This window comes from Bactrocera oleae, chromosome 2, assembly GCF_042242935.1.
Source record: "Bactrocera oleae isolate idBacOlea1 chromosome 2, idBacOlea1, whole genome shotgun sequence".
NCBI classification, from domain to species: Eukaryota; Metazoa; Arthropoda; class Insecta; order Diptera; family Tephritidae; genus Bactrocera; species Bactrocera oleae.
In genome coordinates this window covers 91184993-91211666 of record NC_091536.1, presented here as the reverse complement: position 1 = coordinate 91211666, position 26674 = coordinate 91184993, and the positions used below count along the sequence as shown (strand labels likewise).

The 26674-nt window shown below is 31.7% G+C and overlaps 1 protein-coding gene across 1 annotated transcript in view; it reads left to right on the top strand.

The window, feature by feature from the left end:
• The window catches only part of Cyp4c3 (Cytochrome P450 4c3), a 28357-nt gene extending 4431 nt beyond the window's left edge, over positions 1–23926 (top strand). Inside the window, exons 2-7 of the mRNA XM_036356880.2 lie at positions 15397–15512; positions 16260–16376; positions 16627–16786; positions 16914–16983; positions 22498–23063; positions 23136–23926. Of these exons, the coding sequence (XP_036212773.1) occupies positions 15397–15512; positions 16260–16376; positions 16627–16786; positions 16914–16983; positions 22498–23063; positions 23136–23476 (1370 nt within the window). The 3' untranslated portion in view covers positions 23477–23926. The remainder of the gene's footprint in view (positions 1–15396; positions 15513–16259; positions 16377–16626; positions 16787–16913; positions 16984–22497; positions 23064–23135) is intronic.
• Positions 23927–26674: the final 2748 nt, after the last annotated feature.

Sequence of the window (26674 nt, the reverse complement as noted above, 5' to 3'; positions counted from 1 at the left end):
AGGTAAACAGTGATGATTAATACCAGAAATCAATAGCTTCAGTGGCTCAGCGTTGATTAACGGTGAGCTTGTGTTATCAACGCGTTGGTAAGCGCGAAGCACGCAGATAACAAGTTCACGGCATGAGTGCTGTTGTTGCTGTTGCTAACTTGTAGATATAACTATGCATATACCTCAAGTGCTTTGCATATATATACATATTGATGAACTTTATAATATTGTTTGTGGATCAATTTGGAGATTTCGTTAAATATGCATGCATATATATTTATTTATGCACACATAATTATTTATTTTGTATTATTTTATTGTTGGTTATAAAATTTTGCAAAGAAATAAAAAGCAAATGGAAATGTTTAGATAATTTCTAAAAGTGTTTATATAGTGAACACATTAACCCAAATTCAAGGTCACACATTGAGGAAGACAAGTTTTATTTTCGATTAAACAAGAACGCTAGCTGCTGGCCTGTAGACAGTATAAGTTATAAGCGCTTATATAAATTTATAAAATTTCCGGGTTAATCAAATATTAACAAAAAAATTAAAATAAATAAAATTGAAGTGCAAATATTCAAATGGTATATTGCGCAAATTTGTACAGTTACATATACATACAGACATATTATACATTTGTTACATACTGTTTGTTATACAAATATTCATATACACAAACAACTTTGCGCTTGAGTGTCTTATTCCTTTATGCAGCTTTTACTAAGAACTTCTTAAGAACAAACACCTCAAAGCGAAGGCGTGCTTAAGTAGTTGAATATTACGTGATAATCAAAATAATTCAGAATACAATACATATGTATATATGTATGTCAGCTTGTTAATATCATATATAATAATAGTAACAACAAGTGTTCTGCCAACTTCTTCCGCAATTTATTGATTATCAAGTTATTTCAAATAATAGTGTGTAAAGTAGTCAAAAAAAGAATATGACTTGCCATGAAGTCGGAAGTTTTTTGCGTTATTTTAAGCTGAAAAAAACAAAAAACGGTACGCTTTGTTTACGATGGTGTAACACTTTAGAACTTGTTGAACACTTCAAATAAAACAATTAAAAACTGGTTATACGATTCCGGATAGATTGCCAAAACTGTATGCTCTTACGTTTATATTTGTTATTCTTAAATATATTTATATAAGAACGTTTGTATTGTCTGCTGCCGATCTAATCAGTAATGAGTATATTTTTGTTATTTATAAGATGATTTTTAAATATATAAATTTTTAAAGACAATTATGTTAAACATAAATAACCAGTTTAAGGATCATTTCCGCAATGTAATTATAACTGTTTGACTTTTCAAATGTTTGTAACGATTCTACAAATGTATGGTATATGAAAAACGGTTGTATATTATTTAAATAAGTTCAAACATTATGTCGATTTTTATAACATTCAATTAACCGGGTTGCCTAGTTAATTTTGCTGTTTGTTTTTAAACTAGTTTATGTTATTGATGAGTTCGTAGAACAATATAAAACAGTAAACAGAACATTGTTTAAATTTTATTCATACATATGTTCCTTTATAATTGCCGCTCTTAATGAATAAGCAAGTTATGTATTAATTTAACGTTTGTTTACAAATAATTTCTGATTTTTTCAAGGACTAAGTCATCATACTATTGCCGCATAGAATTATTTTTTGGAGCTCAATTGTCCAGAATTCTTACTCACCGTCTGGAAAAAACTCGGTCTAAATAATTTTTGATGTTTCGAAATTACTACTAATCCATATTATGTATCTAATTAACGGCAATTAAATTATAAGTTAGACTATTATTGTTTGTATGTCGAACAAAAACTTCGCAAGTTTTCAAAAATTATGGTTGTTCCGGGCAAGCAAACCAAACCAGACGTTAATTGTTTCTGAATACAAGGTTGCCTGGTCATCGTCTCTTCTTATTTACTTACCTGTTAAGCCCAAATAATGCCTTTTAGATGATTATGCTTGGACGGATATAATGACATTTTTTCGCTATCGAACTAAGCCCACGTACAATATTTCCTATCCAAGACCTCTATAGACCTTTCATCTCTAATTGGTTGACTTTTTTTTTTTCAACAAAAATAATACGAATAGGCTGCAAAAACAATTTCCACTTCTGGAGGTAAAAGAACTATATATAATACTTATAACTGAATAAAATAAGGTCATAAAATAGCTCGATCTATTCGGCATACTTATTGCCAGAGATAATAATTAAAATTTTTGTTTAATTACGAAGTAATGATAATAATTTAAGTAATTCTATAATAACTTATTACGGTTAAGGCAAAAATAAATGAAAAAGAATCATTACAATTAATTAAGTTTAATAATTGTTTTTTTTTTTTTGCGAAAAAGAACTCCTGTTAGATTGCAAGTTTTTTTAAGGAGGTTAGTAATTTGCTATTCTTATTGCATGTTCCTATACAATAAATCTAAAGTATTAAATTTCTGTTTTGCTTTTACCACGCCCTCAGTTCCACACCTCTGAAAACTACAAAAAATCTAATATTTAGTTTGAGTTTGAGTAATGATTACTTATGACTTGAATTTTTTTTTACTCAAAAGTAATAATAACTTATGGGTCATTATATAATTTTCTTTTATATATATCGATTATAAGAGATTGACTTTTATTTCAAATCTACACGAGTAACTATTTACGATTTCATTTACTAACATTATTTTTAGGCTTAGTACCTAGTCTTTAGAAGACAGCTTAGATTGAAAGATAGTTTTCTTACTGATAAACGAGTTCTAGAAACTAACAACTTAACTGTGCAAGGCTACTGGAGTATAGTAGATTGTAAAATCTTTAAAATATATCACAACATATAAGTACAATATAAAATTAGCCTTTAAAAATAACGTCTTTATGCAGTGAGAGCATACACATTTTCCCTAAAGACATTGAATGTATTCAAACTCTGAAACTCGCAAAATGTTGTTCAAGAACAGTCGCCTGATTTTGGCATTTCCGTATACAGTATTAAGGGTTGATAGTAATACATAATAAACAAAAAATAGCTACTGGCTGCTTAGTCGCAGATGATAGGTATCCAATAGTCGTGCATAATGTATATTGATATATATTTTGCTATACGGTTGCATAACGGCTACTTTATACGTGTTTAGTGTTAGTAAAGTTGTGTACATTTTTCCACACGCATAAAAGTTAATTGTTTATGGATTTTTGGAAGAAGAAGGACTGATAAATTCTACATATAGCAAATATTACCTAATACGGCACGATGTTTAAAAAGATCTTAAGCTAATTGATACTTAAGATGTAATATTTATTATATATAGTTATGTTTGTTATTATTGAGTAATAAGTAATACATAACATACGTTCAATACTTTTGCGGAAAGTTGTATTTATTTGTTTTGATTCATTAACTTTCTTTTTATTTTACAACAACACCCCCTTTACAAACATTGCAATAACTCAGCCATTAATATATTATATTTTGCAGTATATGCATGCCAATAGTATGAATATATAAAACCGTTAGGCGGACGACATCTCGTTACAATGAAGAGCTCATACTTGGCGAGCTTTTCTTAGAGGTGTCTATCAACCAATTTTTCAGACTACGAAGCGAAAAATAAAACACACTCCTAAGCATATGTTAGATATACCGATTAGTCATCAATGAATTTCTTACCATTCATATACATATATTTTTATACATACATAAAGGTGTGTATATTTGTAAGCGCATGAGCTTGTGTACCGATTTGACATTTGACTGTGTGTTTCTGTCGATTCGTTTAAGTGGCGCTTGCCTTTAACCATCTGTGGCATTTTACTACATCATTAACTTCTGCTTATACAGAAAACGTGACGTAGTGCACACTTTGAACCAAAAATGAGCGAAACAATGATCAAAACAAAAAGAAGAATTCGAAACATGCGCTTAATTTATTTTAATTGATTGTCTTTTTTTAACGTCAGTTTTAGTTTGACAATAGCGTAACGGTAAAAAATATAAATACGTTAGGCCAGGTTTTGAATGGTTTATGGTGTCGTTAAATTAAGCTAATTTCTTGGTCAAATATGGCTAATTTGTGGGTTTTTGTTGATAGCTTGGACTTTAACTAAAGAAATAAATATTTTATGTATAAGATATATGGTATAGCTTTATATGCATAATAATCTGCCAAATATTTAACACATTTGGTGGGAAATTTTATTAATTTTTATTATTACATTTAGCGTCGGATTGAAAAGTTAGATAAGCCTAGGTTTAAAAAAAAAAATATGAAAAAAATTGGCTCCAAGTACATATTATGATCCTGAAGATATTAAAAATTATTAAATAGTAAAAATATTAAATTCCCGATCTAATTCGCTGTAGTGTCGAATCGTTCGTGTCAGTCGTTTTCCTCGCAACTGTTTTTTTCAAATCGGGCTACTATGATACTCTAGTCTTCGAGTCGCACATATCCACCTGAAATTTTAACTGTGGCTTCACAGAAATATAATCTAGTAAACTACGTACAATTGTTTTTGGTTTTTATTAAATTTTTATACTTTCAAAAGAAATATTCAAATTTAGACCTTTTTAGTGCTCAAAAATAGCCTAACGCCTTAAAACTGGAATTTTAGTTACCTGAGAATAGTAGTAGTAAACCTTTACATTCTTAACGAGAACTAATAATTTTTCTTCGTCTTCCTATATAAATATACTTTAGGAAATCTGAAAGTGCCTCTTGTACCACAGATTGCTCCTTTGAGGTTCATACAGTATAAGAATGTACATCGCCAGTTAAATGTATTACTGTGCGATATCACTATTTTTTTCTTAGGAAATAAAGGAATTAAAAAATGTCATTCCTTTTGGAAATAAATATCGTATACTATATTTGAGTAAATTTGTTTAGAATTAAAATAATATTTGAAATTTAAATAGTATTGACTTGAACCTGAAGCTATTTGATATATTTAAATGGTGAATTGTTTAAAATATATAAGTTCGTAATGGGTTACCTTTTAATTCTCTTAACTTCTTATACTTTCAAGCTTTCTACTTCTCATTCGTAATGTTGCTGGAATATATACCTTTCCAGATAAATACATTCGTAATGCTGCTGGAATATATACCTTTCCAAATAAATACAATGAGTTGAATATAGAAATCAAAGTCGTTGACACTTGAAGTAAGTTCTTTATACTTCATTAGCTATCTCAAGGTAGATGCTATAAGGGTCCCAATCATTTGCATAATATAAACATAACATTACAAGCATAATTAATAAGCTCATCTCTCAAACACAATGTGTTTTTTCATTTTTTTCCTAAGGCGCTTTGCGTGACTTTATCTTATTCAAATGTTTCAATATAAAATTCTTTTCGAAACAGCATTTTTGTATTTATTTCATAGACATAATTGATAATCAGTCAAAATGCGAGCCTATGAACCACTTAAGGTTAATGTGCACTCCGATTGCGAATATTAGGGGAAGAACCTGTTCGTGAGGCATTAAAAAAAAAACTTTTGGAATTGCGTTGAAAATAAAAAATAATCAATTTCAAGGCCATAAACTATTAATAATTTAGTGGCGTATCTATAGAAATACATTGGAGATCAAATAGTTCTTACATGTTGAATAGAAGCTGAAATTATTTTGTAATTGAGATTTTTCATTTGCTGATAAATAAATAATGGTATTAAAGACATTGGCATTCAATGTAGACATGCATACGAGAGTATTAAAAAATTATAAAATATCACTTTGCGTCTGCGCATGTGTATGTACGCCATGTATTTGGAACTTTTAATACATACTGACAAAACTTGTCTTTTACGAAGCTCGCCACGCTTTTCAGATTTTCCACCTGCAAACTCTTGCTCTTGAACGTCAATACTTACGACTGTATCTTGACGGAATTGTTGGCAATGACACGGCAACAATTTTTCGGGAGTAGCTTAGTGCTGCTTTTGCTTACTTCAAGGTCGTCGAGAATTGGTCTCGCACACTTAATGCAAAATTCTATTGCTGCTGGCAAAGTGTTCTTATTGTATAAGTTCATAAGCAAAACTCTATATTCTATTTTGTAAAAAAATATATATAAATATATATATGTACTTATACATATATTAGGGTGGAGCGAAAAAAAATTCTTTTGGTTTAAACTCTTCACATTTATATAAAAATTACCGAATTTGACGGTTTTTGACTCAAAATTTATTTTAACGCTTAAGGAAAGCATGTTGTCGTTTAAGACTTTTTTGTAAAACTCCAATAATGACCACAAAATTTTTTTTTAATTTGATAAGTTTTAATTGGCCAGAAAGAGGACTCTCCACTGCTTCTAGAACACTAATCAAAAATTTGTTACGAATTAAAAATTTTAACTCGAAATTCACTTTGACAGTGAGCCTCTAGATGTAATTTTTTTTTTTTGCTCCACCCTAATATATATGGTATATAAGCATAAATATTAGGGTATGTAAATTTTATCCAATTTTCCACCTAAAAATAACCTTTCAAGAAACTTTATGAATATTTTTATCCTACCAGAATTTAGTTAATCTTTAAAAGGCTCAAATATCAAACTATAACAATAAAAAATTTAAAATTTTCGTGTCATTTATAATGAAAATGGAAAGTTAGGAATAGGTATTTCTTAATATTAATATTAAGAGCTCAAATTTGAAGACGCTTCCTTTATTATTTTCCTACGAGCTTAAATCTGGTTTTTGAGAGGCCTTAACTTAGCTTGACACACCCTAATATATATCATATATATTATATATGTACATATACATATAATATCTGCTTACATGTATATATATATAAGTACATTTTCAAACAGTATCTACTAATCACTTTGAAAGCACACATTTCAAGGATCGGCAATCATGAGATTTTATCACCTTTTAATTATATTCTTTTGCACTTTTATAATTTTTTCGTATTTTCTTGAGAGTTAAATTTATTTTGCTATTGAGTTTCTTTGCTAGAATTGAAGTTTCTGCAACTACTATCCATTTGTCAGCAGTTCTTTTGCTATTAAGCACTATTTCATTGTTTACTTTGTTGCTGTGGCTTTAATAGCAATGCGAAATAATTACAGAAATATTCGTACACATACATATACATAGTATAGCTAAGTGTATTTTAGTTTTAATTCAATATCAACTGACATTGAGTTTCGCTAGATACTAAATGATACTAGCAAACTCTAAAAATGTTGATGGTTCTTCTTGCAAATTGATTGCGTACAAAAAACCGATTGACGGCTATATTTTATATATGTATGTATATAAATATAAGTATACTGTATATAATTTAGTATATATAAAAATAGAAACGGTACGACGATATGGCTAAGTTGGATCATATACACCAGCGGTTGATTTGCTATGAAACATTTAAGAATGAGGAATAGAAGAATTCTAGTAAAAAATAAAGACATTTTATTATTATTTGTTAGTTTTGCCTTAAAGACTGAGTCTGCCATTTTGTTTAACTAATTATTATTTGATCACTTCTTAGTAGTTTCTTCACTAAAAATTATGAAAAAATGTATAGCTTTTTATTATTGGTCTTCTTTACATGCCTTCAAGAGGTTTTGTTAATAAAATAAAAATAGAAATACTGTAAATATGCTTTCAATAAAATATATTTATTTGTCATTAACATAAACGCGTTGCCTATAACAATCAACAATAAAACCAAAACAAGCGTATGACAGAAGATTGAACATCAGACGCCTCATCAACTTATTTATACGTTAATTTATACTAAGCCTTTTTGACTATTAATGTAAATTCTTTGTTAGAATAACCTTGTATTCACCTTTTATATTATAATGTTATTGCAAAATCGGCTGAAATGGAGAAAATATTACATAAGTAGAACTCATACTATACAAACATATATACACATTTCAGTTAATTTATCATTGCAGTATTAAGAAACACTGTCAAATTTAATAAAAAAGAGTGACAAATATCTTTTAATATGAGTAAACAAATGATAAATATTTGTTGTTTATTTTTAGTAATTTGCTCAACCTCTAATAAAAGATATGAGTTCGTTGCAAAAGTCTTTTGTTCTCAGTAAACAATATTTTGTATAATAACCTTTTTAAAGATAGCCTCGACGGACGACAGTGATTCGAGGAACTAAATAATTAAATACGGGATCTTAATATATGCAAGACTTACTAGCAAAGTAGGTACGGTTTTTACTTTACATTAAAATGGCGGACTTGTAATAAAAGTTGAAATTTTTAACATGAAAAAAATAGCAGCAAATTTGTTTATGAAAGAAAAAGCAAAAATTACAAAACCGTGGAATTATATTTAGAAATTGAAGTGTATATGTGCCGAGAACTATGATCATCCGATTTGCAAAAAAAAAAAAAAACAGTTTCTAGAAAAGAACTTTAAGGTTTTACGTAGTGAAGTTTCGACACTACTGCGGTTTAAAAAGGAAATTATTTTTTCGGTATTCTAATAATTAATAAACGTTTTTTACTATCCTAAAAAATGGAGTTTTGTAATTTTAAGTTTAGTCTAACCTCTTAAATCTAACTGCTTAAACTTAAAATAGCTTCCAAATGAAATTTAATTTAAAAGCAATTGTTCGTGCAGTGAGTGTTCGAATAACATTATTTGTACTTTTAATAGGAAATTGTTCAAATATTTTTTGCTCTTTTTTCATAGAGCAAAGAAGAAAAAAAATACTAAAATAAGGTTGTTAAACTGTATGGAATTAAAAAACATGCTTCAATTGTTGCCACTGGCTTAAAAATATAATTTTTGACATAGACAACATCAGATATTTAAACAAATAATTTTTCGAGAGCAACTACAAGTACGTTTTGCTATTGAAGCCCATTAGACGAATCTCGAGAAAACAATTTATAGGACAGAGCAGAAACGATGAATACAATCTTGGAAAACTTGGTCATTCAATTGGGATACTGTGTAGCCTATTAAAGCAGTTATAATATTGATATTTTTATGTGTGAATAAAATTAATTTTTATTTCTAAAATTAAGTATTATTATACCAATATAGAATACTTTTTTTAGGTTTTGCTATTTTTGTAATTTTAAAAGAAGAACCTCTATTTCCACCACTCCATCGCGAACTTTTCAGCGAATGGATAGTCTGTGTAATATTTCATTTGATTTCTACTTGGCCTAATATTACATAATATCTCCAATAATGTATTTGCATATTCATCATACAATTCAGAGGTTCGCACACAATAGAAGCAAAACAATGTCATTCAGACAATGCGAAAAATATGTATTTATTTATATGTAGGTAAATAATGAAAGATTTTGTTTACATGCCCGTATAAAATATGCAAATTACAACAAATCGACAATATAAGACATCATCACACTTTCCAACAATTTTTGCCAAAGACGCCCGCAGTTTGAATTATTTCATACATGTACATACGCACATAATTAAGGTGTGTGGTGTAAGCGGAAATGTAGTAAAAATAATGAAAGCAAAAATATTATACAATTAAGTTGGGATTTATAAAACAAGTGGAAGTAATCAGTAATGGGAATTTAGCGCATCTAATGACTGACAACCGATTGTGCACCCACACCAAAATTCATATGTACATTTGTATTTAATTTATGTCTTATATATATTAGGGTGGGTAAAAAAAAAACAGTTTTTTTTCGCTTCGTACTCTGAAAAATAGGTTGCGGACATCTCTGAGCAAGGTTTTCCCAGTATGAGCTCTTAACTGTAACGGGTAGTTCCTCCGGCTAACGGTTTTGTATCAAATAGAAGAATTCATATAATATATAAAAGGCCACTTTGTAGAGCATTCAATTTCGTACAAAATCTATAAAACGATATTTTTTTTTAAAATAGTTTCAACCGATATATGAATTTTTCTACCTAATAATAAGAAAACAAGTAAGGAAGGGCTAAGTTCGGATGTAACCGAACATTTTATACTCTCGCAAAGTCAAATAGTATACTCGTTTGAGATTTCTTTGTGGATTGGCTGATATTTTCGGTAGAAGGTCAACTATAGGCACTGGGGTCCACATATTTAGTACTTAGGGGCTTAAACAGTTTTGGTTCGATTTAGACAATTTTTGGCCACAAGGTGGCATACTTTAATCGCATTATTCACGCAAAGTTTTATCCCGATACAGTCATTGTTGCCTGATTTGCATAGTGGAAAGTGAAAGAATCAGATGGAATTTAAAATGGTGTTATATGGAAAGTAGGCGTGGTTGTAGTCCGATTTCGCCCATTTTTGCACTGTGACATAGAAACATGAAAAGAACGTTATGCACCGAATTTGGTTGAAATCGGTTAAGCAGATCTCAAGATATGGGTTTTCACCTAAAAGTGGGCTGTGCCACGCCCACTGTCTAATTTTGAACGCGGTTCCTATAAAGTCATCTCATACCATCCCAGAGATAAAATTTAATGACTCTGGCGTGTTTAGTGCTTGATTTATCGCGCTTTTAGTAGTTTTTAACAGTACCGTTATATGGGGAGTGGGCGGAGTTGCCACCCGATTTCAACTATTTTCACACCGTCAATAGAAGTGCTAAAAATATTTGCTTCCAGTGAGTTTTGTTATTATAGCATTAGCGGTTTAGGAGATATGCACATTAATCCTATTAGAGGCGGGACCACGCCTACTTTTTTAAAAAAAATTTTAACTGCAGATGCCCCTCCCTAATATGATCCTGTGTACCAAATAACAGTCTTGTATCTTATTGCGGAGCTTAGTTATGGCAAGTTATTTGTTTTTGATTAATGGCGTTTTGTGGGCGTGGCAGTGGTCCGATTACGCCCATCTGCAATACCAACCGTCTCACGGTACCATGAAACATGTCTACCAAGTTTCATAAAGATATCTCAATTTTTACTCAAGTTAGAGCTTGCACGGACGGACGGACAGACGGACGGACAGACGGACGGACGGACAGACAGTCACCCGGATTTCAACTCGTCTCTTCATCCTGATCATTTATATATATATAACCCTATATCTAACTCGATTAGTTTTAGGTGATACAAACAACCGTTAGGTGAACAAAACTATTATACTCTGTAGCAACAGGTTGCGAGAGTATAAAAATAGAAAATCGTTAGAGCTCTTAATTGGAGAGCCTTTCTTAGAGGTGTCTATCAACCAATTTTTCAGAGCACGAAGCGAAGAAAAAAAAATTACTTTTTTTTTACACATCCTCATACACATACATATCTACATATATAAATATTAATATGATCACATATCCATTTCTACATACACTGCCTGTCTGAACTTTATTTATTCACAAGATTTCTGTCGTTTTCATTAGAAAACCGCGTATAGTTGACGAACGCATTTATAAAAAGAAATGATGGCGATAATAAGTTAATCAGCTTCAAATTTACGAAAATAGCTATACTGCTTTTATTTTGCCACATTTGTTACAATTTTTCAAGTTTTTGTACTCGCTGAAATTGAGTTAATTGAAATTTATGATTTGTAACAAAAAAAAAGAAAACTATATAAACATCTTTTTATTTATTAAAATACTTTTATTATTATTATTTTTAAAATTTTTGAAATAAATTTTATTTTTTGCGAATTTTACATTTGCCTAAAATTCCAGATAAAATTCAGTGCAAGCTGCCATAAAATAATTTAAGTTTATTTAATAATTTTATGCAAACCAAAATGATATGTATATGTTTACATATACGTAATACGTATATAGATATGTACTACATTGTTTGTATTTAATAATGTTTACAAAGAAGAGACACAAATATATAAATAATATTTATTATAAAATTTAAATAACAACAATGACAAAATTATATAAAACAAGTAAGGAAGGGATAAATTTGGGTGTATCCAAACATTTCATACTTTTGCAACATGCAAGGAACAAAGGCGGAGGAAAACTTTCTGGTTTTGGCAAAACTTTATATCAAACTAAGGAAATTATCGTCGTGATTTCGTCCATTTACGGAAACAGGATACACTTTTATTAAAAAAAGATTCTTTCTGAATTTCATTAAGATTTCTTACGTATTGACCGATAGGTGCGGTATAAAATGAACCGGAGTTTCGAAAACATTTATGTTTGGTACATGGGGGTTAAGGGAAGTGCTGACCTGCTTTTCTCCATTTCTGCCATGAGTTATAGTGCGATTTCGACAATTTATATATTAAGAGTATAAAAACAATAAGAAACATTTATTTCGGTTGCACCAACGCTATAATACCCTTGACAAAAAAAAAAAGAGATTATGCTCTTTTAATCAATAATCAATGCCAAACTTCATGAAGATATTTTCTCAAACATAAAAGATTTTCCATACAAGACCTTGATATTGATCGTTAATTTTTTATGATAGTGACCCGATCTTAACAATTTCTTCGCAGATTTTACCGTTACTTTGAGCAATAATCCATGCCAAATTTCTTGAAGATATCTCGTTAAATGAAAAAGCTGTCCATACAAGCACTTTATTCCGATCGGTCAGTTTATATGGCAGCTATATGCTATAGTGATATCAGCTTCTTGATAAGGAAAATACTTTTGTGCAAAATTTCATAATGATATTTCAAAAGGGAGAGGAGAACCAACGGCTCAGTTCGTCATAGTGATTATTTATATTTTTTATGTATAAATGTATAATGCACACTGTTCAGGGTATAAATACTGTATAGTGTTAGTTGAGCTCTAAACATTTGGTAACGGTAATAATTACAACAATAATGTCCGCATTAAAAGCAAACATCTTTGCCTCTAATTCAATTGCAAACACCACCGGGTGACATTGGTCGAATGGGCCCACTTTGTTGCCATTCACAACTCTGACTGACAACTGATTGCGTTGATGACAATGAAAGTGAATAAAAATCACACGCATATATACATACAAACGTGTATGTATTCTGTGTAAAGATCGCACAATAAAATTGTGGATAATGAATAACACCGGTCGACACTATTTTTGGATCTGACTTCTGCATGTTAAATTTCATCATTCATGAACATTTTTCCGTATTTATTTTATGCTCGTATGAGCAAATTAGGTCTATGCGTATCAGGCAAAAGCAAAGTTTAAGAGCTAAAGACAGAGGCCGACAAAAAAATTTTGGTTTGTTGACCGGTGTAATATATGTATGTACGACCTTTTCTTTATATGTTCATGTGTGTATGTGTGGAGAGTGGGCGCAATTTACAGTTTCATATTTTTCACCCATACTTACATATATAAAACGCGCTTATGTACTATATACATAACTACATTATTACTTGAGTAACTGCACCACGAGAAGCTGCTTTTCGTGACATCCAAATAACGGTAAATACGGCGAAGGTGAATTTTCTGTAATTATGAATTTTTTAGGTAGGTGAATGTTGTGAAAAGCTGCAAATTACACATGGGATATATATGTAAGCATATAAATATAGAAATATGTATGTATAATATATGGTTGTATCCAAATTTGGTAACACTGACCGAGTTATTAACCATGACGCGACAAATGTACTTTGACACAATCAAATAAATGATTTTGGGAAATCGTAATTATATATTTATATGCACATGTAAATATATGCAATTATTTATATGTATGTACTTAGATACTTACTTATACTTACATATACAGTTACATAAACTTACATATGTTTTTGAAAAGATTCGTTGTGCGCGCATGCGCAACAATCTGTTGAGGTATGCTGTGCCATACAGATATATGTACATACATATGCACTTGTCACCCTAAACAAATTGAAATCAGAAAAACCGTTATTATAACGAACAAATTATTTAATATTATTTAATGCGAAAACATATGTACAAACGTACGTATGTGTGTATATTTATAAACTTGATTAAATCTGCTGTTAGTAAGTCACTGATTCATTAGAAATGCTCAAGTGAGCATCAAAGTTACATGCTTGCCGATTGTCAACACAGTCTATGAATATTAAGGACAGCACACCCGCCTGCTCGTCTACAGCAGCTCTGCAAATATTTGCATTTGTGGATCACATATGCAAATTATTACTAAACCTACTACGATTCATGTTATTTATAAAAAAAAAATATTGATAGATGTTGTAAAAACACATATTCGCTGACTTGACTTTTGATTATTTGGATGATATAGTGTAAAGTGTAGGCTTATTAAGTAATCAGCTGTTTGTATGCCTGGTAAACAGAGTACTGCCAAGTGTATGGCAGAGTCCACATAAGAGCAAACTGAGAAGATGACAATGTATTTTCTGTAGGCCTTACATAAATCAATTCAGAATGTAATCGAATTTACATTCTTCATTTCATACGTAGACTGAAAACTATAGGGTTTCTATTTAAGCCTAATTTGTAAATCAGCTATCTCACCTGAGCTTACGTTTTTGCCATTTTTTCTTGTGCAATTTTGAAATCGACTGTTATATGGGAGATGTTCATTTTTTTTTACTGACCCACTTTTTCATGCATTACTCACATTACTCATAGAGATATAAAATTATACATATACAATTTAAAATATCACTGCTCTGTGACGTTGTGGCAATGGCCGATACCGCAATACCAAACTACCGTTATTCACAGAGAATGTGATGAAAAACCGTTAGGCGTTCTGCCTTAGGAATTAAAATCAATGTTTAGACTAGACGATATCATTCATCATCATGATTAATAATTTTCTTAGAATTAAAAAAAAAATTAAATTGGTCCGAATGCATTTTAAACTTTTACTTCAATGTTCAAATCAATCACTTAGAGTTGAGTTTCATTGAGTTGAATTGAGTGAGGTTGTGTTGATTTACGTTAAATTGAGTTGAGTTGAGTTCAGTTGAGTTGCATTGATTTGCGTTGAGTTGGTAGAGATCGTTTCCGTTTTAATGACATACGTAAGTAAACAAAAGCCAACAAAAGCATTAACAGTATAGAATTAATGTCAATTAATTAAGATTTCAATAGCCAAGAAATTTTATAAACATCTCCCGTAGTATAATGACATTCAATGGCTGTTGTATTGTTTAAGATTTCCATCGATGGTTTAATGTTATGCCTGGTTCCGATTGAAGATTACATGGAGAAAAATGTGTTGAATAAATTATAAGATGGTAGAAAGCATCAATAATCTAGATCTAGATTTTAGATAAACCTGAAAGAACTGCTGTTAATAGTTTTCGTAGAAAATTAGTGATGTTTTCTTTAAATCTACGATAGTATAGTAATTCCAACAGTAAAGGTTAAATAATTGTATTAATTTTTTACTTTATCTAATTCTAGCTTTAAGAAATTAATGGTAAATAGTAATTAAGTGTTTTTCAAAATCAGAAATATTTATAGAGTTACTTTAGTTGAAGGCTTCGAGAAGACAATTTTCTAAATTTTATTTATTTATTTACAGAATTATTCAATCGCTTGACGGGCACAATAAAGCTATGGGGCAATCGCATAGGTTTGAATAAAGCATGGCAGGGACCAAGCCCATACGTGATGCTGTTCGATCCAGAAACAGTAGAGGTAAGAAAACGAAGCAGAGAAAAATAAAAACATCAAAAGTTTATACAGTGAAGAAATTTAAGTAAAATATATCGAAAATTATATGCTTATGGTATCACAGTCATATTGGAATGTTTTGTTGTAGTATCGAGGGTAGAACTGAGTCTAAATAAAATAGTATACTGCTAATGTTGGTCACTTTTACAAACGATTATTAACATTTGTGGTACTATTAAATTTCAATTTATCTAAATGGTTTTCGATGCCGAGGTAATGCTTGCGAAATTTAGATTAAAAATAAGAAAAAACGTTATCTTCGGTTGCACCGCAGCAATAATACCCTTCACATATACAAAAGGTTGCTTAAAAAACTTGATTCCAATTGTTCAGTTTGTATAACAGCTATATGCTAGGATCGCTACGATCTAAACAAATTCCGACGTTTCCTTCTGGGTGTTACAAATTTACTGCCATTATTTCAGCATGGTTAAACTTTACTCAAGGTTAATGGATTGTTTTGCTATAGCTAAGTTTACGCGTGAAAGTTGAAGACTAATTTGCAATCATTAAGCTAAATTTTATTATAGTCTAACTGCAAATGCGTTTACATAAAATTATATTGGACCTTTGTATCTACATGCCTTGCAACCATAGCGCATACAATGACGTGGGAACCCTTTTTCACTTTAAATTTTTAATGTATTTCGTTGTTGTAATTGTTTAATTGCGTTGCGGTAATTAAAAATTCACAACACTTTCTGATTACAGCCAATCTTGAATAGCCAAAAATTCATAGATAAAAGTCACGATTACGATTATTTGCGACCATGGTTAGGCACCGGACTGCTGACCAGCTTTGGCCGGAAATGGCATTCGAGAAGAAAGGTAAGCGATAAAATGAACAAATAAACCATATAAGTATGTAGATTTGTATGTGTATGGGCTTGAGTGCTTGTGTGCTATAAATAAGTGTTTTGTGTTGTTGTTTTCGGCTGCACACCGAATTACGCAAACATCTTTGCTGTCTTCACGCAACAAGTTCAAAGTCAATACAATGGCAAAATTTATTTATTTTTGTGCTAAAATTTACCACTTATTTAAATTTTATTTATTTTCTTTCATATTTTGCAATTAGATTTTGACACCGGCATTTCATTTCAAAATTTTGGATGATTTTATCGATGTCTTCAATGAGGAAAGCGCTGTTTTGGCACACAAATTAGAGCGCGAAGTGGGCGCTGAGGCCTTCAATATCTTTCCATATGTGACGCTTTGCACACTGGACATTGTGTGTGGTAGGTGCTTGGTTCATTGCTGTACTTGGTGAACAAAAGCGATGTCACCTATCGGCATTTGACTTATCTATTGTAAATGTGTATTAATGTTTAAACTTTTTTATCTAAATATAAAAATAAAATTTAGAAACGGCTATGGGCCGCAGCATTCATGCGCAAGACAACAGCGATTCGGAATATGTGAAAGCTGTTTATGGGTAAGTTTTTAACTAATGATCTTTCTTTTAGTCATGATGTAAAGTCATTAAAATACATAAGTTATTATTTTTGGGTTTTAATAGCTGCTTAACTAGATCAATATTGGTACAGTTTTATGAGATTTTTTTTATACGCTCGCAACATGTTGGTACAGACATAATAACACCTAACGATTATTTGTAACGCCTAAAACTAATCGAGATAGATATATGTTAGGGTTACATATATAAATGATCAGGATGACGAGCCGAGTTGGAATCCGGTTGACTGACTGTCCATCCGTCCGTCCGCCCCTGCAAGCTGTCACTTGATTAAAACTCAAGATATTTGGAACAGAAATTTTTAAAAAGTAAACTAGACCTAACGCCCTAATAAGTTGTATATACATATTTCAAAAACCACTGAGGCTTTATCAACCAAACTTGCTCAGGAGAAATGCTTTTGGCACATGCTCCAACAGTGCGAAAATGGGTAAAATTGAATCATAACCCCGCCTACTTCACTTTTAACGGTTATGTTTAAAACCACTAAAAGTGTGGTAACTCCCTAAATAAATGCGTCGGAAGCATTAATTTTCACGTACGAAATGACACAGAACGTGCCTCATTGAAGCCAGGGAAAAAATTTAATAACGGAGGTAGCGCCACCCAACTTTAGGTAAATCTTATATCTTTGTCATTACTCGACCAATTTCAATCAAATTTGGTGCATTACATTTTCTAGGCGTTCTTATGTTATAGTGTGAAAATATGTGAAATCAGACTACAACCACACCTACTTCTCATACTTTTAGAGAGAGGAATCGAGTATTGAAATTCAAAAGTAGGGTCAATACTTCTCCTAGCCTCCATATACCTAACATAAGAATTTCAAAATTCTGGTTCTCACAACACATAGACATAATAAAGTTAATCGGAAGGCTAAAGAAAGGTATGAAACGATTTCGAATATTTTTTGAAGTGATTACCAAGGGATCTCTCATGTGTCTGCTAACATAATTCTTGCTTTGATTATCTAGCTTTAAAGCAAGACAGCTGAACGAGGTTCGAATTCGATCAGAATTTTTTAATTTTTTTAATTGAATAATTATTATCATATATTTGGTTCAAATCAGTCCAATGTTTTTAGACATTAAAGAATAAAGCTTTCCAGCAATTTACTGGAACCTTAAATTGAGCAACAGTTAAAAAAATGTATATACTTATGTAAAACAGAAAAAAGAAAAACGTTAAATTTATAGACATTACCACAGGGGCAAAAGTGAATAACATCACATAATTTAACATATTGTAATAGTCGCGTCAGTATTTACATATAAATTTCTTTCTAATTAACGCTTAATTTTACTTAATTTGACATTTAAATTCAAAGTCATGGCCAATATACAAAAATAAAATATTTTGGGTATATGTATGTGTATAAATTTGTCTCTTGTCACACATTTCACATTTCAAATATAATTATTGCAAATTGAGTAAGAACAAATCACGATATCTTTGCTGTCATTCCACTTATTTTATACTTTTCAAAAGTGCTAATTTTCGCAGCTCCAATGGATTTGCACTTGGAGAAAAATGTAATACGTACCTAAAACCAGATTAATTAATAAGTCGATCCAAAGTTTATTGAAGCCCAAAAGTGCTATATTTTACCGATAAATAATTATTTAATTAACGCAATAAAAATTTCCGTTTTGCGGATTTTAACTCGAAAATAAGAAGAATAAATCAATCCATTCCTTTTTTTTGAAATGATTTCTTTAGGAAATTTTGCATGGCTTATTGTCCAAGTCAATAATGGAATCACCGAAAAAATCCTTCAGATCGAGTCACTATAGCATATATGTAGCTGCCATATAAGCTGACCGATAAAAGTTCTTGTAAGAAATCTTTTGTATTTGTGAAGGGTACTATAGCTTCCGAAATTAACGTTTTTTTCCTGTTTTTAACTCTTTTCAACGCTTTGAAAGATATACAAAAGTGAAAAATGTTGACTATCGCTAATATTTTATGAAGCAATAAAACGATTTTTATAACTTGTGTTTATTTTCGCTTTGTTAAGCTAGAAATATGAACACACGAAAATACAATTCGGTTGTATTTTTGTAACCATAATCATAATAATTCTCTAGAAAGTTCATTTTCTGTATATTCAATGTTAAAATCTCTAATTAGAACAGTAAAGATCTTCCAATTTATGGTATTTGGAATATCAAATTAATGTCTATTTATTTGTATAATAACTATTTTCTTTAACCAGAGAGTTTTAATTATGGAGTTAACTCAAAACACTATATCCCTTTATTCTACCGTTATTTTAGAATTTATGACTTTTCTCTCTTAGAAAGTACGGTATAAGATAGGATTATTAACGCATACATCTTTTCTTAGAAGTTTGATTGAGCTTGTCTTTCTTTTCACGTTACCTATCCAATATTGTGTCAGAAGATAGATTATAGATTTGGTTATACTTAACCGACCTCCATTGATGGATTTACCTTGTATAATAACTATTTGATTCTCATAGCTTTGACAGGGCAGAAAAACACTTGGATACCCGAAAAGTTGAAATTGTTTTAATAATAATTTTGCTTTCAATCTATATGTGGCATTCACTCGATAAAAAATCATTAATTTTAATATATGTGTTTTAATAATTTTTCTGTTTGTTTTTGTTTTTTATTAGTTAGTGTGTGTGTATATGCTGAAAGTCTGCATATAAAAGATATGCAATACTTGTGTGTTTAACCATTCGTTTATAGATATGATCTTTGCATTCAATTGCAAGTACTCACATCTACACCGCGTTCAGGTCTAACAATTCAATTTAGCCAACATAAAATAGCAGAATTCTGCGAAATTCAATTTACTCTTACCCCAAATAGTTAAAAGCATTTGATATATAATTGGTGTGTGTGCCAAATGAAAGTGGTAATGTGCGCAATATATAAAGGGTTTTTCAATAAGACTGATACAATATAAAAACACTAAGGAAATTCAAATGATTTTTATTTAATGTAAAATAAACTCGATACAATTAAGTTCTGAATATAACATATATTCAAATGGCCGCCACGACCTCTTTTGCAGGAACGAATTTTATAAACCCAATTTTCGAATACTTTTTCTACTAAATCAAGCCGTATGTCATGATTAGCACGTTCAGTATTGACTTCTAAAGCTTGTAGAGAGTCTGGTTTATTGCTAAAGACTAATGACTTTAAATAATCCCACAATAAGTAGTCTAATGGCGTTAAATCACAACTTCTTGGCAGCTATTCAATGTCACAATATCTTGAAATGATCGAATCTCCAAACTTTTCTCGCAATAATTCGGTTGTGGCGTGTAGCCCCGTTTTGGTGGAACCAGCTGTTGTCAAGTTCAACTTCTTCCAATTCATTTCGAAAGAAAAACAGATTGATGATTCGACGTGACCAAAAACCACACCAAATTCTCAATTTAGGTAAATGTTATGGTTGTTCATGAATAATTTGTGGATTTTCTTCGCACCAGAATCGACAGTTTGACAGTTTTGTTTATTTACCGCACCACTCACCATAACCATAACGCCCATAAAATGGCAAAAGCGCACGAAAAGTTGCAATTGGGGAACGATTATTTTGATATAAAATTGAATAATTTTTAAACGTTGTTCTTGCTGATATCTTTCCATGATGAAATTGTGAACATTGCTAAATACAATGAAAAAAAATTACAGACCATAACATATTAAAAACGGCCGACACTTAGAAATCATATCAACCCTATTGGAAACCCCGATATATCGTATATACAATAAAATTTCTATATATAAGTATTTTACGTATGTATGTATGTATGTATGCGTGTTTGTATATGTGTAATGTGAGCCAAATGAGTTGTCACTGAAGTGCACAAAAGTTTAATATCGAGAGCTGTCAACTTTGACAGTGAAACAAGCTCACATGCGTTCGATAAAATTTTTATAGGGTGGTATGCGCTCATGTGGAAAATATGCGAGATTAAGATGTCAGTTTGGCGGCAACACCAAACGAACTCAACTGACAAATGAAGTTTTCCACATTTAGTCGTGATAACGGGCATACAACAACATGCGAGCAAACATATGTATGTGCACACATACAAAAACACAGTGCTGTACCTGCAATAGAACATGTACACAGTAGTTGAATGGCAAAGCTTTCGAAAAAAAATCAATAAATAATAAAAAGTATCGTTAAAGATGAAAATTTTTTATATTCTTTCAATTTAATTTTAATTTTTATACTCTCGCAACCTGTTGCTACAGAGTATAATAGTTTTGTTCACCTAACGGTTGTTTGTATCACCTAAAACTAATCGAGTTAGATATAGGGTTATATATATATAAATGATCAGGATGAAGAGACGAGTTGAAATCCGGGTGACTGTCTGTCCGTCCGTCCGTCTGTCCGTCCGTCTGTCCGTCTGTCCGTCCGTCCGTGCAAGCTCTAACTTGAGTAAAAATTGAGATATCTTTATGAAACTTGGTAGACATGTTTCATGGTACCGTGAGACGGTTGATATTGCAGATGGGCGTAATCGGACCACTGCCACGCCCACAAAACGCCATTAATCAAAAACAAATAACTTGCCATAACTAAGCTCCGCAATAAGATACAAGACTGTTATTTGGTACACAGGATCACATTAGGGAGGGGTATCTGCAGTTAAAATTGTTTTTTTAAAAGTGGGCGTGGTCCCGCCTCTAATAGGTTTAATGTGCATATCTCCTAAACCGGTAATGCTATAATAACAAAATTCACTAGAAGCAAATGTGTTTAGCACTTCTATTGACGGTGTGAAAATAGTTGAAATCGGGTGGCAACTCCGCCCACTCCCCATATAACGGTACTGTTAAAAACTACTAAAAGCGCGATAAATCAAGCACTAAACACGCCAGAGACATTTAATTTTATCTCTGAGATGGTATAAGATGACTTTATAGGAACCGCGTTCAAAATTAGACAGTGGGCGTGGCACAGCCCACTTTTAGGTGAAAACCCATATCTCGAGATCTGCTTAACCGATTTCAACCAAATTCGGTGCATAACGTTCTTTTCATGTTTCTATGTCACAGTGCAAAAATGGGCGAAATCGGACTACAACCACGCCTACTTTCCATATAACACCATTTTAAATTCCATCTGATTATTTCACTTTCCACTATGCAAATCAGGCAACAATGACTGTATCGGGATAAAACTTTGCGTGAATAATGCGATTAAAGTATGCCACCTTGTGGCCAAAAATTGTCTAAATCGAACCAAAACTGTTTAAGCCCCTAAGTACTAAATATGTGGACCCCAGTGCCTATAGTTGACCTTCTACCGAAAATATCAGCCAATCCACAAAGAAATCTCAAACGAGTATACTATTTGACTTTGCGAGAGTATAAAATGTTCGGTTACATCCGAACTTAGCCCTTCCTTACTTGTTTTATATATTTTTTTTTACTCAAAACTATTCAACCTCCTCATTTCACTTTCTTACAGCATTGGCTCCATTGTGCAAAGTCGCCAATCGAAATTGTGGCTGCAATTCGATACCATTTTCCGTTTCTCCGAAGATTACAAACGTCACCAGAGCTACATCAAGACTTTGCACGGTTTCTCCAATCGTGTGATACGCGAGCGCAAAGCCGAACTAGCGGATAACATACTCAATAACAACAACATTAACAGCGCACCCGACGCTTATGATGATTTGGGCAAAAAGAAACGTCTCGCCTTCTTAGATCTACTCATCAACGCCTCGAAAGATGGCGCAGTGCTTTCCAATGAGGATATACGCGAGGAAGTCGACACATTTATGTTTGAAGGTCACGATACTACCTCCGCTGCGATCTCGTGGACGCTCTTCTTGCTCGGCTCACATCCCGAATACCAGGAGCGTGTAGTGGAGGAACTGCAATCGATTTTCGGTGACGATAAAGAGACACCAGCGACAATGCAGAATCTAATGGATATGCGTTATCTGGAGTGTTGCATTAAGGACGCATTGCGTTTGTTCCCCAGCGTGCCCATGATGGCGCGCTCCATTGGTGAGGATGTGAAAATTGGTGAGTTTGGCGACAGCTAGTGTATAAATATAATGCAAGTATATCTTTACTACCAAACTTTTTTTTTGTTAGGTAATTATCTGATACCTGCCGGCACCACCGCCATTATTGTCACCTACATGCTGCATCGCAATGCGAAATCATTCCCTAAACCCGAACAATTCAATCCGGACAACTTTTTGCCCGAGAATTGCGCCGGTCGTCATCCCTTCGCTTACATACCCTTTAGCGCCGGTCCACGTAACTGTATCGGACAGAAGTTTGCTATACTCGAGGAGAAGGCGGTGCTATCGACCGTACTGCGCAAATACAAAATCGAATCGGTCGACCGACGTGAAGATCTCACACTTTTGGGTGAATTGATATTGAGACCGAAGGATGGTTTGCGTGTGAAAATAACGAAACGCGCTTAAGCAGCGAGCTTGTGACGGAAGTATACATAAGTATGCTTAGCATATGCATAGCACTAGTTGTAATTTTAGTTTAACTAAGTTTGTATATAAATATTTGTAGCAATTAGATTAAACGACGATTAATTAGCTTTAAATCTCTGTATATACCTACACCTATAAGAACATTCCACACCGCAGATAGCTTTCATTTCAACATAAGTATTAATTATTAATTTTCCTTTTTAAACGAAATCGTTCTTGTTTAATTACATAAGTACATATCGTATTTAATTACATAAGTACATATCACAATTGTAGCTTATATCTCTGTCAAATACAAGTATTGTTGTACTACTAAGCTATGAAAGCTTCTCTATCGAAACTATAATTTAGTAATAAGAGTGATATTTTTATACATCTATGTGAACTTGTGAGAACCTGATTGTTTTAAACTCAAGAAATATGTCTTTACAATAGTTTTATGTATATTTATATATATATTTATATGTAGTATATAAATGCAATGAAATATATTATTTTTTATATGTATTAAGACTTGTTCAATTAATACAGTTTGGTATATAGTAAAGAAAAGTGTAAAAACTCGAAAACAGTAAGTCCTTTCTGTAAATTAATGCTTTTATAAACATAACATAATTAATAATCACATGTAGAGAGAGAGAGAGAGATATTCGTTATAAATTTTATTTTGATCAAATGCTGACAATTATCCTTTGAAAACAGTTACATTTAATAGTTTGGCGTTTGAAAAAAAAAAATTATTATTACAGAGCAGCCAGAACCCATAAAAGATGGTGCCGTGAGTCTCCGACTACAACGGCTTTTTAAATGAGTGTGAAAATCATTAGGCATGACTTAAATACAATAATTAATAATATACGATTTTTCTGTAAATCTTTGATATGACAAATTTGTTTTTCCATTCTTTCTACCAAAAACATTCACCAAGAGGAGAATTTCAATGAACAATCAATCAATTCAACCAACTCGACTGCATTGAATTGAATTCGACATAATCGCCCAGCAAAGTTGGTAATTCGAGTAACCATGTATCGTATGTTTACTCTAGTGTATAATGTACGTCTTCAGAGATGCCGCTTAGTACGCACCGAAGACGCTATTGCTGCGGTGGAGCAGAGTATCGAAGAAGTCGTTCGGGACCCGAATGAGTCCAGCCGCCACCGTGCGCCACTATTGAAGCTGTGCCCATCCACTTTACGAAAGATTTTGCGGAAGGGTTTTGATTTGCGGGCTTACCAAATCCAAATCGTGCAAGAATTGAAGCCGAACGGTCGCAAGTACATATGTTGAACGGGCCCAAAACGAGCTGGCCACCGACCTTATCGTAACGTTATAGCACATTAATTTATATGCGTTTTTATTTCTTCTTGAATACCAAATCTCTAAAAAAAAAAAAATTTTGTATTGGTATATTGCTATAATAATAGATAATAATCACTTTTAAGTCAACCGGAATCTTTATATATGTAAGTATTAGTCCAACTCTGTCCATTTTTAGTGTCAAACGACATTGTATTGGTGTGAAGCGGTGCCCATTACCTCTGCATAAAACCTGAGTTTAAGAAATTTTCCCTGGTGGAAAATTGTTTTAAATTTACATCAGTTTTGTAATATCCTCTTTACTTTAACAATTTAATTAAAAAACAGTTGACACTTTGCAAAACATAACGGCTGTAGCTGTAAGGCCTTAAAACATCCTGGATCCAGTTCAAGTGTTTCTTTATTCTACATTTTTTTTTTGCTTAAGATTTTCAAAAGTATAGGAAACTTTTGACTTTTGTTTCGTTGCAGAAACTCTCTTTCTTAACTCAATATAATAACTTAATAAAATGTCTTGCTTATTAAATAATCTAAAACATAATTGTTAATCTATAATATATTTTGCCATCGCTGTAGCAGACATGATCTCCTAAAAGTATGCAATACATTTCTGTTGAATCATGTGATCTCCGAAGATTTAGTCAGCATCAATCCAAATATACTGTTGGATCAGAGAACTTAGAACAACTTGTTTTAAGTAGAACAACTTGTTTTAAGTTCTCTGGTTGGATGCTGCACAAGAAACTTTTAATAGCAATCACTACCAAAATTTACTAAAACTCAGAAAATGAAATTTGTTAAAAATTTAATTTGCAGAAAGCTTTGTACTTTATATGTACACTACTATAGAATTAATTTTTTTTGAAATTTGTTCGTGATGCAAATAATCAAAAGATTTTAAGGGTTTGAACTCGACAGTTGCTTTACATAATATGTTTTATATTCAATAATCTGAGTATAAATAGCTCCGCCGCGTTCGTGTATGGTATATGGTAGCTGAAGGTTGATATTATGAAAATATCCGATAAATCGCAAAATTTATTTTTAATATGCAAACTTTCCAATAAAGACGTTATTAGAAAAATGAAAGTTACTTTCCCACATTTATTTGCTATTTATTAAGGTATCTGTATATTGAATTAACTGCATATTAAACAGACAAATGTCCAATAGATAAGTTTCTTAGCATTAAAATATAGGTTGCAAATTTTGAGCACTTATTTAAAAAGAAATTGAGTCGGTTTGTCTGTAAATCTTTTATTAAAAAAGATTTTAAAAACATAATATTATTGCAAATTTTCTTGAAGAAGTACATAGCCCTTGTCATCGATCAAAGTTAAGTTCTTGTAAGGAAAACTTTTTTATTTGACAAAATATCTTCACGACATTTGGCATAGATTATTGCAACGCTACATAGCGTTCATTTCGCAGAACAATAATATGATGTGACAATATATTATTATTTCTTAAATTCATTTTTGAGATAGCCTTTAGCTCTTATGCTAGTGAAATGACGGACCTTACCACTTTTTGGAAATAAGAAGAAGTCACAGGAAGTCGTTACAGTATTGTTTTTGGCCAAGAATTCCTGAGCAAATAACGAAGTGTGAGCAGGTGCATCATGAAAATAGCCAAGCTCATAAAAACACGTCTCACCTCAGCGGCTGCTACAGATAAAGTAGAGTAAGCAATGAATACAGCTGAAAATTTTATCGTACTTCAGAGGCATGTATATCAACATCATACAAAGTCTTGACAATTGGACTCTCAAAACTCGCGAATCTTTGAATTTAAAAAATTCCCGTTATTTTCTGAACATATCTCGTAGGTCAAATGAGCTTCATTTATCGACGAAGA